General features: G+C 46.8%; 1 protein-coding gene across 6 annotated transcripts in view; it reads left to right on the top strand.

Moving 5' to 3' along the window:
• LOC122416985 (serine/threonine-protein phosphatase 4 regulatory subunit 1-like) overlaps positions 1–14539 on the top strand; it is a 152040-nt gene that overhangs the window by 100024 nt on the left and 37477 nt on the right. The window contains exons 1-2 of one of the 6 annotated variants that reach the window (XM_043430169.1): positions 7207–8272; positions 9704–10420. The exons of 3 other annotated variants lie outside the window; for them this stretch is intronic. Coding sequence is in view for 1 of the 3 variants with exons in the window: in XM_043430167.1 (XP_043286102.1) it covers positions 1140–1147 (8 nt within the window). In the remaining 2 variants the exon portion in view is untranslated. Of the gene's footprint in view, positions 1–1108; positions 1148–7206; positions 10421–14539 lie in introns of those variants that run through there. 2 more of the 6 variants (XM_043430167.1, XM_043430168.1) reach the window with 2 other exon arrangements.

Genomic DNA, 14539 nt, shown 5'->3' on the forward strand with positions numbered 1-14539 from the left:
GAAAAATGCGTATATTACCTTTCGAGCCGTTAGCGCAGCACGCACGCGCGAAGAAAGGTTAACGCAGTTTGCGCGGAGGCGCGAGAACCGCAGCAACGTAAAAAGACAAAATTCGAATATGAGTTGATTAATAAATTTTCTCCTTCCCAGCCCAGAGGTATGCTCGAAAGTTGCATTTAAATATTCCAAAATAAAAATAAATATATTTAACAAAAGCAACGATAAAACGAGTAGAAATCTTACCCAGAGATTGAGATAACATGAGAATGATAGAAAAATAATTCATACGAGAGAAGAGTAAGGACGTGGGCGGATTGGGTATAAGCGGAACGGAGATTACTCGAGCGATTCGGAGTGCTCGAGTGCAGCGATGAGCCAGCGAGGGGGAGGTTGCAGGAGGTGATCGCGCTCGAACACACGAGCGAGAGAATAAAGTAGTAGAGGGAGACGAAGGATATGAGGAAAAAGTGAAGACTCGCGCGAGCTCGTTCGTTCGTTCGCATCCTGCATGTCCGGTGTGCTTTATGAATGCGAGCCAACCGTACCCGTTGTATCCCGGCTCGTACGTTCGTAGTGCGCATTCATAATATAAATATAGGCTACGCTCAGAGTCCAACAGCAGCACCAGCGCCGAGCAAAACAGCTCGACTTCGTTGTGCACTTCGAGCCCCCGCAAATATGTATACAACTTCGATCATTCTTCCTCCGTGTATATACACGCTCGATGCATACGATACAAACGCACCATGCAAACAGCGAAATACACGTACGATATCTCACATTTCCTTGGATTGCTCGATTCTCCCTTTTTAATCCGACTCGTTTTTGCTCTACAGATTGCAAACAATATATCGAATTACGCATGATTTTATAAACTTACTCCGCGGTACTCCCGTCACCGTTTTTACCCAAATTATTCGACAAATTCTCCAAATTTTAATGGACTTTCGTTACATTGTGTGGCGAAATAATTATTATAATTATAATGATGTTTATATACAAACACGAATTCACAATTGTCATACATTTTATTGAGTGGCTTCGCGCGTTAACCGGGGACTTTTCTCTTCTTTCTGTTACAGGTGAGCCTATTTTTGATCTCTTTCTACCCGAAATTCCGGTAACGTAAGCTCCGGAAGATGATTTCGTAAGTAGAAAATCGTTTGTGTTTTCTTCGTTTGTGTTTTGTCCGGCGGAAAACGGGCGGGGAGCAAACATCGTCAGCTAATGACGCGCCAGATTTGATGAGAGATGGTGAAAGAGCGAGATCGGAGGGGGGAAATCTGTCCGATGAAAAGTGTGACGAATTGAAGATGAATGCGAGATGAATCTGATGCAGCGAACAATCCCCCGGCTTTTTTGCCTCTTTTTTGGCCTCCTTTTTCCTCGAGTTGAAAAGCATTCGGTCTGTGTGTGTGTGTGTGTGTGTGTGTGTGTGTGTGTGTGTGTGTACTACAGCGAGTAATCGTAGTAGTGGCAGTAGTACGTCGTACCGAAACCTCCCCCTCGTTCAACCATAAACCCTTTCGCTTATTTTCTCTCTTTTTTCACCTCTAGCTCCCAGACTGAAGTGAAACGAATTTGAAGCGCAGGCGCGAAGGCGCCCTCACTCTCGCTCATATACGCCACGCCGGGTGCGCGCGCCTCGTACAATATTAATTGCGCTCATTGACATTTTTTTGCCTCTCCTCCCCTCGCTCTTCCGCTCCTCTCTTCACTACCTTTTTTTACACAGTTGTGACTCGCGTGGTTCATTCACCGGTGGAATATCCGACCGCGTGTTCCTGGCTTTTGCTACTCGCGTACTACAACCCCGCTCTTTGACGCGGAGCTACGTGCATCAAACCCTCGCTCGTACGCGACTCTCTCTCGCACACGTAACTGCGCGACACGCGGAAGTGCGCGTTGGATGAATTTGACTCAATTTTTAAAAATCATCGATTTAAAGTGTCGTTCGAATATCTTCTTGGATTTCAGAAATGAATTTTTCGGTTTTCTCGCGTTTGAATTTCGTCAGACATTCGACGGCTCGCTGTCCTAAACGCGGCTACATGCAAATTTCCTAATTGCTTCTACGAGGCGAAGTAGTTCCGGTTGCGAGCTCGCCACCGACCACACTCTCGAGTCCCACGAGGAATATTAAAACTAACGAATTTCGAAGAGCCATCGAGTACGAAGAATGAGAGATAATAAAAAAGAAGGAGAAGACGCTTGAAATACAAGAAAAGGAGGAAAGAAAATACTAAATCGTGATTGATCGTCGTGTGACGAACACGCGTCTCGCTCTCCTCGTGTATTCCGTACCTGTGATCGTTCATATAGATGAACCTATCGCGGGACGTGATGCGACGCGATCTCCGTTTACGAGACTTTACTGAATTTTCTATTCTTCTGAGTACAGTGTCTCGCATCTAATTCCTGAAAGTCAAACATTTTTATCGTCCATTCATCACAAACGATCGGTATTTCAATAAATGATTCGAACGAAAAATCACAAAAAGTTGACACTTTTTGCTAACTTTCTCGGCTGTGCGCTTCTCGAGAAGAAATTAGACAATGTCTTTGTGACGCAGTTTGAAAAATCTCGCGCCGCGAAAATATATTTCTCGTGATTGCGAAGAATTCCAATGATTTTCGGCTCCCTTCTTGATATCTTCCTCGTCCTACGCTCCCGCTCGATACACACATCTTTGCGTGCAGCGAGAAATGGAGCGAGAAGGAGAAAAAAAGAGTTACGAAGAGGGGCCAGAGAGAAAATGACGAAGAGAAAGAATTTCCTGTTGTGAACATCTCCGGGATGCATCTGCCTGCTCTCAAGTCCGTTTTACAGACGACGCCGCGCGCGCTCCTCCGCGGATAACGTAACATGTAAATAACAATTACGGTAAACGAATGACACGAGCAACTCCTACATGGTAACGAGAAACGTCACGATTCTAAATGAGTGCTCGCGCGCGTGTCTTTTTAATATCGTTTCAAATTCCTTACGTCCCGCCTCCCTGCGGTAGCATATTTCAGTCACTTTCCGAAAACGAGGCCGACATCCCCCGCCAGTTTCGAAGCTACTCCAAAGTCTGTCGATTTGTTTATCGCGGGCGCTTCGAGTGCTGATTGAGAAACAGCGAAGATCAAGACTTTCGAGACGAATCCGCAACGCTTGCCTCAATCAGGATTTTTCTTCGTATATACGTTAATTGCGGATAAAAATATTGACTGATTTGGGGAAATGAAAACGATGAAAAATATTGCTCGATTCGTATACACGTATACTACGCATGACTGAACTTGACGTTGGATCACTCGTCGATGGTTGAAAGTACGCGAGACTTGTCTCGTAAAAAGGTTTCGTACGCCGGTGAACGGGGCGCGGAGACGACAAACCTGAACGAGAGACAACGCGATGTCGCTTTACGCGCATTCCATTCGCCTCGGGCCGTCTCTCTTTCTCTCATTCCACTCGTATGTGACCCGAGTGTTGCTCGCTCTGGCTCAATTGTTGGATAGGTGCGCCACGACATTGGCGTACCAGCGATACGACGACGTCGTCCTCGTCGTCGTCTGCTTCGATGTTCGCGTCATCGTGGCACCGCTAAGTCGGCCAACTCTGTACGATCGATTAGATAACCCAGCTCGATCGTCGTCGAACGTAATCGAGCACGAACAAATCACGAGTAAGAAGAAAACTCGCGATCCTCTCGGCGTGCCCTAGCCAAATTCTCTTTGCTGTCTTTCCGTTTTTTCGGACCGTTCCCATCCGATTTTTCTCATCTCATCGATTCTCAAAGTGACTGAAGAAAAATTCTGATAATTTTCCACACGCTGTCTCAAAACTTTCGTCAAGTTGCGCTTACAAAATTAAGATTTTTCTTCGTGTAAAATCGCTTCAACTTTTCTATCGCTGCACATATTCAGTTATTTAGCCACAATCCGCCACCAGCCTCATATTATTTTTCGCCCCTTTTTCTCAACTCGTATCTCGACATCCGCAGCTTTCAGAATCCTTCTCATTACTCCTAATCTAATTAAATAAAAACGTTTTATAAGAATCATCCGTCGTCGGGAACAATGGAATATCAATTGCTCCTTTCGATCCGAGCGATCCTTAGAAATTAGTCGCGTATTTGGCATATTCATTATTCATCATGTTCGTCCTTCAATTGGTTTAATCGCGTTGACGCAGTGGGCTACGCCACTGACCTTAATAAGTCCCTGTATATGTGCCTTCCTTGCGTGACTGGTGGATGACGATAGACAAGGTCTGCCCGTCTGCCACCGCAGATATCGCGAGCATATCAAGCACCGTTTTCATCTGTATCTTCATCTCTCTCTCTCTCTCTCTCTCCCTCCCTCGCTTTCTCTCGTCATTCCGTTCTCACACACTCGTCTTTCGCGTCATTTGATACGCTTTTCGTCCCTCCGTGTATGTCTCTTCGAGTCTCTATCCGCGACAGCTACGACTTACGGTTGTTCACGCGAGTGAGGACGACGGAATGCAACCTTCTCGTCTCTTTTCGCTGTAGCACAGCATGGTATTGTACTTATATAATTTCGTGTACAACTGTGCATTAGAAGCCTCTCACGAGTCCCGGAACGTTATTCGTATTTGCTGCTGGGGAGGCGCTAACGAATCTTGCATTTTCTGGCTCATATGTGTAGCACAGATTGAACACTTTCCTTCAATTATTTAAACGTTGTTACAGATTAATGTACAATTTATTCACGATTCCACGCAAAGTTTCGTCCGTTGGTTCGTTATTTTCGGGCCGAATTAGACGCGGGGGATCAATACGAAAAAAAAGTTCTGCGGAAGGTCTTCGAAGCGACGAAATAAGTGGTCGAAATAACGACAAAGTCCTGATCAAATTTGTTCACGTCTCTCCGGAACAATGTCAGTGCAGAAGCAAACTCGAGTTTGAGTTTTAAAAAAACAACAAAAGATAGCCACACAATACTCTCTTTATGAATCGTCGCGACTTTTCTTTCACTGGGGTAAACGCATTGAAAGTTATATATAGAAATCGGCAAGACGAAACGCAACAAGTGAAAAACCTCCCAAGAGCCACTCTCTTTGGTGCCCTTTTCTTTCTTCACTTTCCTTTTCGAGAACCGAAAAGAGACCCCGTTTCGCCGAAACACTCATCCCAATTTCCTGCAGCTTCAACTTTATCCTCCTCGTTTGTCCTGTCACTTTTCTTCGACAGCCAGAAAATATCGGACATTGAGAAATGACGCTCGACACTAATTAGCCATTCTTTTTCATCCACTTTGACTATTTAGGGAAAAAGCCTCACGATTCTGTATTGGGAGGTATGAAAAGCTTCTTTTTAGTCGCGTTTTGTCAATACTTTTTCAAATCATCGAGTGGAAGATAATCAACAGTTTCCCCGAAAACTTTGTTCCTCCAATGAAATCTCTAGTCCGATGTGTCCAGCCTGCGGTTTCTCCCGCCACCCAAAGACCGTTCGATACACCGCCTTTCCGTAGATTCTTTGTTTTTTTGTTTTTTTTTCTTTTTTTTTATTCAAGAAAGAGACACTGATAACGAAGGTACTTGATGAACCTGACGATAAAGTCGATAAAGTTTCTTGATGCTTGATCCTTTTTTATGGTTTGTAACAAGGAGAATTCATTCTCGGGTTCGGGGTAGCCTCGATTACCCCTGCCCCTTCCTCACTCTTTGGCCCCTTGAAAATTTCGGGGGTCCGGACACAACGGCGAGACACGCAGCAGGAACGAGTGCGTACACTCGAGCGACTCACACATTCCAGGGCTACAACGCGTCGCCACGGCTCATACATTCACCTCGAAGCTTTTATACTTGTAGAAATACACATTTACATGGATAAAGAGTGGTTGAATATTGGTGTGTGAAGAGAGAGTGAGAGCACCGGGATCCCGAGTTGTTGCAGGTCTGTTTGGCGGCGACCGCCGTCCCGCTTCTGAGAAGTAACGGGTCTGTTTTATCCCCCTTAAGCCCGCGCGCCGCCACCACCGCCGATCCCTCTCTCGTAGCTTCTCTCTTTCTTTTTTCGTCACATTTGTGTGAGTGCGCGAGACGAGAGTGGGGCGAGAGCCTCTCTTTTTCTTTCGTTGCTCTTCGTCGTCGTCGTCGTCGTCGTCGTCGTCTCGTATCCGTCCTCGTTGAACGGAGCGTCGCGACGCCAAGTTTGCCGCCACCGCGCAAGCGCTCTTTCTCACTCTCGCAGCCTTTGCTAACACACTTAAATCCGATCCTCCATCATTCCACTTTACATACCTATCTCACACGTATATTTATTCGTATTTCCTTCAAATCGAACAGTTTTATCACATATATTTCTTTCAAGGAAACTACGAAGCTCTCTCGTTTGCCGATTTACCAATTGTGCTCTTGAAATCAAAGCTTTTGCTTATCCAGCCTCGCGAAAAATTTCACCTCGCTTCCCCGAAATTCATCGTTTTTCTACGTTACATTCAAATCCACTCATTCAATTTACTTCGTGTATTTCTCTTGTCGAACATCGACGATAAAAAACTTCGGAAAAAATCATGAAAGAGGAATACTTGAAATATTTTTTGCATGTTTTTGTTCCGGGAAAATAAATATTTCCATACGAAACGTTGATAATCCCATTGGAATATTGGCGTGTAACGAAAGGGCGTAATCCACGTTACTTTACACGTTGAATTCCAGGGATTAACGCTCACTATATTTTCAAACGATGAATCTATATCTATACACCTATATATATATACGTGAATTGGGAGGTGTATGAGTCGACGAATACGAGCTAAAAATCCCACACCCACTTTGACGCACAGTCTGACGCACATACGCGTACGTATACGTAACTATTTAAGAATGTGAGAGCAAAGCCCACAGGGGGGAACACGCAAACACGTACGCAACGCGATGAGTGGGCCTCGCCGTGCTTCTCGTTCCGTCAGAAAGACCAAGACCGAACCAGAGAAAGAGGGAAAAAGGGAGAAAGAGTGAGAAATGAGAGAAAGAGAGGGGGAGAGAGAGACCGGCAACGATAGACCGCGCATAGTGTAGTTTAGTGTATTATAATAGTAAGCAGAGTGTGGTGCGTGCGCCGCGTACTTTAGTACACATATACATGTACACATACATACGCGAAGAGTACACGGTGGGCCGGCTAGAGCCTGAGCGCACCGCGGATCGAGCGATCTCTCTCAGTGTCGGACGGGCTGTCGTACCGTGCGGTTCTACCTTCTCTCTCGTGCGCACGTTCATTCCTGTTTTTAATTTCACGTAAGGCAGTTTTATTGTTTATAAAATAAGGGAAAAGGACATTTGGTGAAGCGGGGATTCGATCGAGCGTACTTTTTCGTGGTGAAAATTCGATTCGAGTCGTCAAACCGGAGGGAATCGGCCGAGTGAAAAGTTTCGGAGTGGAAAAAACGTGGATGAGAAGAATTGTGCACGAACCGTTTCAGTGCTCCGCATCGGAATTCGTTTTTATTTTTTTCGACATTTTTACTCGCTCGACAGTGATATCGCTACGGAATATTTATAATCCTCGGGTTCGAGGGTTCGAGCAGCGAACACGTGCTCCTCCGAATTCTCAAACTCCTCGCATTTCGGTACACCAGTGCCGGATTTTTTTTCGCTTTCGTTTCGCTCGAGGAAAAGTACAATGTGCACGTCGGCGATACTCCAACTTTGAGTTTAAATATTCTGCGAATTTTTAGTTTTGGACGATTTCAGGCCTCTCTTCTTCGGGATTTCCCCCCCATCGGTTATGACGAATCAGTGGTGGAAAATGCGTCGCGCGTTTCACTCCAAGAAACACACGAGTCGTGAAAATTCGAGAGAATCGTTAAAACGCCCACTCTCCGCGCGTTCCTACTTTTGTGGAAAATGTGATGTGTTTGTGATCCACGAACTCCACCCCGAAAAAGGTTGAAGTGATTCTCTGAACGGCACCAATTGCGAACGAATATTTATGATAAATATTACCGTTTTTCGAGGCTCGACGAGATAATCCCGATAGAAGATTCGAGATTTTGGAGCAACTCTATTCCGCCTCGCAGGTTATGAAACCTCCATCATGCGCTATACCCGAGTGATTAAAATGCCCCCTCCCAAAACGATGAAAAAACCTACCGAAGAAAAAATGACGACTCCGCGTGGCCCGGGACCTTGAATTGGATTCCAATGGATGACATTGTAAAATGGCGATTCAAGCGGATCGAGTGAATTTGCCAAAACGGAAGTCGGTCTAAGCGAGGTTTAGAGCTAGATTTCTGCGTTGCATCCGGTCGGAGCGTAAAGTATTTTGTTTCTTTATTTCCATGATACGTTGACCGAGCAGTGTATTCCCTGGAAGCGATATAGTGATAAGCGAGAATTTTTCGTGGCGGGAAAAAGGCGACGAATGGAAGAGAAGAATAGAAAAAAATAGATGCGGAGGCAGGAAAAAGGATGCTGTTTCGCGGCGTGGCTCCGGCTCAGTCGGAATGAGGCGGGAGAAAAGGAACGCCGTCGCTTCGTCGTCGTCGTCGTCGTCGTCGTCGGGAGTACAGTCACGGTTGCTGCGAAGCGCGTTCGAGGGCCACACGTGGGTCGATGACGCCACGACGCGACCGGAAGTGCCGCCGCGCTTCTCGCGACCCCCGTACCCGGCAGCCGTTTCACTCTCTCGCTCCCCCACCTTTCCTTCTCAACTCCCCCGACGGTACGACCCTACCCGACGCCCCGGGATCAATGAATACTATAATACTACGAGATGGCTTTACACGCGTATACACGTGAAGGCGGGTTATTGCACACAGAAGCGCGCACAGACATGTGTGTCCGGTGAGGGAATCCTGGTTGAACGGAGAGGCCTTAACCGAGCGACACTTTTAGTTTGAACGATAAAATCCAAACGTTCGACATTTCGATTACAAGTTAAGTGCAACGATTATTGAATAACGAAACTTGAGCGGCGAGTGTGAGATTGCGAAACGTCTCTTTTCATTGGAGGAGGCTTCTTTATTCTTTTTCTTTCGTTTTCGTCATCGAACGCCATAGGGGACCACCCGAATCGTGAGGAAGATTGCGTAAGAACGAGAACCGAGCGACTCGGGAGCGCGAGTGCAAGAGCGAGAGGAGGCGATACAGTCCGAGATGCTAATACACGCGTCGCGAGGCCACGCACACACGCACAGAAACGTGTCTCACACGTACCCGCGACACACGCGATCCTCCGGCGCACAAGCGTGTGAATAAATATATATATTTGTGGCCCGCGTGAAACGCCTGCGCGCGCGACGTCCCAACCATCGCGCGGAGCCTCTCTAAACGAACGAACGTGAAACCAGGGGAATTTATTGCCCGCGCGAATTTCAACGTATGTGATTTACAGTCCAATCCTTTGATCTCGGCAAATAGGCGGGAGTCTCGAAGAAGCCTCGATATACACATACGCGCATACGCGAGTGACTCTCCTGCGCGTGTGCGTGTCTCGTGCGTACACGGGCTGTAACCCGCACACTCGGGATTATTGGACGGAAAGACATCGCGCGTATGCGGAGAGACGGAGAGCAAAGTCGATGCTGATTAGAGATCGCGTCTCGTATCGCACTTTTAAACTTTTATCGCGAGCACGAGAAAGCCGAGAGCGGGCTGAAGCGTCATATTTTCGGCAGCATCTATCGCCAAATTAACGGTTGGAAGATTCGTTGGGAAATCGGGTCATTTTCGCAAATATTCAAGTGCCAGAAACGTCTCGACGGACACGTGGAAATATTGTAGTTTCTAATGCGCGAAAAGGAAGCTCCAATGAATATTCAGCGGTAAAAAAAACATCGCGAATTTCATCAATCGTGAAGGAAACAAGAAGAAACATAAAAAGACTCGCGCGGTTAAAACGAACAAGACGAAGAAGGGAAAAAAGAACTGCTTTCATAATGTATAAGGCTAACCGGTAATTGGACCATTTCTTATACTATTGAGGTAGTAATGGCCCTTGTAGCGTGACCACGCTACACTACGGTGCGCGATAGTACTATAGAGACTTCCGGTCCGACGCAGGAAGTGAGACACACGTGTCCCGGGGAAGCCGTCCATTTGTGTCTGCGATGGTGTGCGAGTTCCCATACCATTCGAGCTCACGAGACTGTGTTCGACTTCATTTTCTCGCTCACTCTCTTTCAGTCACCCCCGCCCCTCCTTCTCCTCTCCTCCTCGTTCTCTCCCTTTCGTTCATTGCCCGGTGGGCTTCAATTTTAAGCGGACTTGTTCCTCGCGTTGAACGGTGTTACTTCATCGCCTCGTTCCCTTGCTTTTTTTTTTCTACCAAACGCTTTATCAACGCGACGAGAGTTTTGCGAATAGTGAATATCTGATTATTTGCAACGAACTGTTTTATTCCGATTGAAAATTTTGCCCACGGAGATGAGCTTCGCACGAATGGATACACAATTCCGACGAGTAAGTAATTTTTATCGTTTTTTTAATCCGCTTTTCGTCGCCTAATTGCTTAAAAAAAAGGCGCGTGCCAATGTCAAGTGATCATAAGAGAGGACGGAGGACGGAATCGAAAAAGCCGAAAGTTCGGGGCACGCTTAGTACGAAAAATCAGAGCTGCTTTTGACGTCACAGTACATTTGTCATTTCGAGCATGAATAATCATTTTTACAAATGTCCTATGACATATTTTGGAAACTTGAGCAGAAAGCGATCGTCCCCTTAATCGTTGCTCGTAAAAATTGATTTGCGTTCACCTTGTGCGAACGATTGTTCGTGAACGTATACACACACGTACCACACGAAACGACACTTCCAGGGATGTGTACGTACGATAGCGATAGACGATGACGGAAGTCGTGTTCTTTTTTCTCTTTCTCTCTCTCTCTCCCTTTTATTTCTTCGTTCGGCGAAGTCGTTGGTCCGTATGCGTCGCACGATGACGCAGAGACTCGACAATGCCTGACGACTCGCGTACTGTTAATATACATACGCTCTCTCGCGTACTGGAATACCGTACACTTTTATAACTCACGGGGATTACGTGTTCGGTGTGTCCAAATTGAAACTTATTCCGATGGACGAAGGAAAGAAAAGAAGCGAGTTCAGCCAAAGTTATATTCTGGAATAAAAGTCTAAGAAAATGCTGCCCGCGAATATATAATTAAATTGCACTCGGAAGATTAGGAAGCGAAAAGAAAAACGTCGTCGTCGATAGTCACGAATGAGAATTGGGACTCATTAATGAATTCAGCATTCCGGAATATCGCGTAAGGATCGTGCAATTTTTGGGTGTGGTCAGTTTAATTATCTCCCACGGGTTGCCGCGAAATCTCGACTAATTAACGGGCCCCAAGGACGCGAGGAGGTTGAGAACCTCACCGGCATCGCATTTGTATTATGCTGCTCTATCTCTGTTGCTGCTATCACCCTTTTCGCATGTATACATACATATACACCTGTACGACGGTATTATGGTTTGGTAGGGCGAGATAGCCGAGCCAGTGTGCTTGCGAACGAGAAACCGTAAAACGCGAGATGGTAGGGATATTGGCGAAGCACGGGAGAGAGAGAGAGAGAGAGAGAAAGAGGAGAGCTAAAGACAGGTATCAGAGGAATGCCGTCTTCGAGGCTTTATCTCTCTCCCATACTTTTTTTTCTCGCTCCTCGCTGTTTTTTTATTTTTCTCGATGGACGCGCGAGGAGGTCTCCTCGTGAGAGACCGAGCCACCTCCGTGTGTTCCTCGTTTCCGTGGTCTTACCGCCACTGGACCGCCAACTCCCCCTCCTGCTTCTTCTTCGTTCCGCGGCACACGCACGAGGTACGATGCACCGAGTATGCGATCCTCCGGTCCTCGAGCTCTCTCTATCCCTTTTCTGCACACTCGACGGACAATCTTCAACGCGGTTCATTGCCTCTCGGATATCCTCTCGTTTGGTCTGGTCCTCGACTGGCACTGGAAGCTTAGTTATTCATTGATTAAAACCCTTTGAAACATTCCCGTCACTATTAAATTATCGAAACTTTTCGTTGAGTTGTTCGAGCGAATTGAGGCGAAAAAATCGCCCTTCACTTGTCCCGTACACTTCGGGATATCCGAACAGGCACGACGTTTGTACTTCCGATTTCGTGTCGTCGAGTCAAGTTCAGATCGGGCGAATAAAAATATAATCATCCGAGGGCAGAAACGAGAGACGAATTTCTTGTACCAGGAACGAGGCAAAAAAACACTTGATAATGATAATATCGAGAATAATAAAACAACAGACTTCTGGAAAACCAACTCCGAGAAGAAGATCCTTTTATCTTGTGTCCTTACACTTTATACACGCACGGCCACATTTATATCACAAATACGAGGTACAAAGTGTCTTATGGAACGCGCTCACACACACACGCACACACCCGAGGCTGTTGAGTCGCAAAAGCAACGGGTTGATGCTGCCCGTATAGTTGCAGTCCCTCCGCGAGCTCTTCAAGTTCATCGCTCCCGCGCATGTGCAAACACACGGAGAGTGCATCCACGCTACACGAGGCTGTGCATTCTCGCCTCTTTCTCTTTCCCTCTTTCTTCTCGTGTTATTGTTGTCGCTCGGCATTAGCGATCTTTTTCCAACGTTCTTTCCCCCACCCCCTCTCCCTGTCGTTGGCGTGTACACTCCTCGCTCGCACTCCATCCTCCCCCCGCTCTGAGGCGTGCAACGAGGACGTAAATACTCTTCTCTGTGGGCGAGCTCGCACGCGCGCGCGCGCGCGCGCACGTCCACGACTCAAACCGCATTCCTCGTCTCTCATACCCTCCCCAGTCCGGAGAGATTCTCTTTTCCCGCGATTTTCGTCCGGCATCGTTCATTCATGATCGCAAAAAATCATTTAGACTTCATTAATAGAAATTCAATCGTTACCGTTTCGTTATGATGATTCGATCTCTTGCCAAATTCAATTATTCATTACGATTCGTTGATTCATTAAGATTTTGTTGCGTCATTAGTGTTATTATTATTCGACATAATGGAAGATCGACAGAGAAAAAATCAAGACTCGATCGAATCTGATTGAAATGTACCGAAATAATTTAATCATTTAAGCGAATGATGCTGCATCGATGCTACTTTACGTACACACAAGTTTTTCAATTGGCTTAAAATTCTGCGAGAATTATAACTCGTCTTTATATGGACGATGAGGGGAGCAGAGTCCCGAGATAGTATCGAGAATAATCCAATCGGTATGAAGGAAAGATTCCTCCGGATGTTTGTGTGTGCGTATGTGCGGTTGTGCAGTTGTGTGAATGAAACTTGAATGCGAGAGGGCGCACTTCTCTACGAGGATCGTATACACACGGATACTTATTTATGCTTGTACATCACTGCGCGTATCAAATACGAAAGATTCGAAAAGTACGCAGAGAATGCAAAAGTAAATCCATATTTGGAAACGCATCGTTATTTGGCAAGATACATAACGCGATGACAAAGCAAATAGTCAATATGCTACAGAATAAGTGCGATAAGGTTGTTTATTACTTATAAAAATGCACAGCGATAATGGAACGAAATAAAAAGGACCTTTGCAAAAGCAAAAAATGCGCAGAAGCAAGGGAGCCAGGACCGCTGAGAACGGCTCGTCTCGCGGTGGTGGCTTGTTTACGTCGCGGCTTGGGCCAGCGTGGCGGTAAAACGAGCGAGGAGCAGAGAGGCCGAAGGAGGACGGAGCGGGACCGGGAGGAACGCAGCTTCGTTCTGTTGGGAAGGAGAGTGAGAGAGAGCAACGGACAGACAGAGATGCTGCGGTAGTGGGGGATAAAAAAAGGATGAGGAGAAAAAAGAGGTGGAGAAAAGAGAGACGGGGTCCAACTGGCCCGGCGGGCTCCGCACTCCGGGTCGTCTGGGTGGGGTCCGAAGAGTGAGCACAGGGCCAGCAGCGTGAGAGCGGCAGCGCGCCGAGCATTTAGTGCAGTGGGCGCTCGTTGCCTCTCTCTCTCTCTCTCTCTCTCCTTCTTCTGCTTCTTTTTCTTCTCCTCTTCATCTTCGCCATCTTAATCCTTCCTTTTCATTGCATTTTCCTTCTCCCTCGTGTATCTCTTCTCACTTCTTCTCGATCTTCTCTTTGCCCGTTCTCTTCTGTCCTCCACGCCTCCTCCCGGCTTTTCATTCTTCCTCATCTCGTTCTCCGTTTCGCTTTATCCTTCCTCCATTCCTTGTACTCTCGTCCTTTTTCTTCTCTTCTCGTTTTCTCTCTCCTCTGCCATTCCCTTTTCCGTTCCTCTCTCGGGAGTCCACGGTCGCCTCTCCCGTTCGCCACAATCTTTCCCACTGTCTACGTGTGTACACCATGTCCCCGCGAGCCTTCGAGAGAGTCCCGGACGAACGGTAGAAGGAGCATAAAATCAGCGAAATCCAGAGGAAGGAGGGAGCAAGAGAGAGAGAGAGAGAAACCGGGAAAGAGATAGAAATAAGCAGCACCGAGCTAAGAGTAGGGGTCGTATCGTTCGCGGCGCGTCTGTGCTGCCAGGACGCCATGACAGAGCGGAATGCATGAGAACGAACGTATACGTTCGGTGCTACTGACCCTACTCTTGC

The sequence above is a fragment of the Venturia canescens genome, chromosome 10 (assembly GCF_019457755.1).
Source record: "Venturia canescens isolate UGA chromosome 10, ASM1945775v1, whole genome shotgun sequence".
Lineage (NCBI taxonomy): Eukaryota > Metazoa > Arthropoda > Insecta > Hymenoptera > Ichneumonidae > Venturia > Venturia canescens.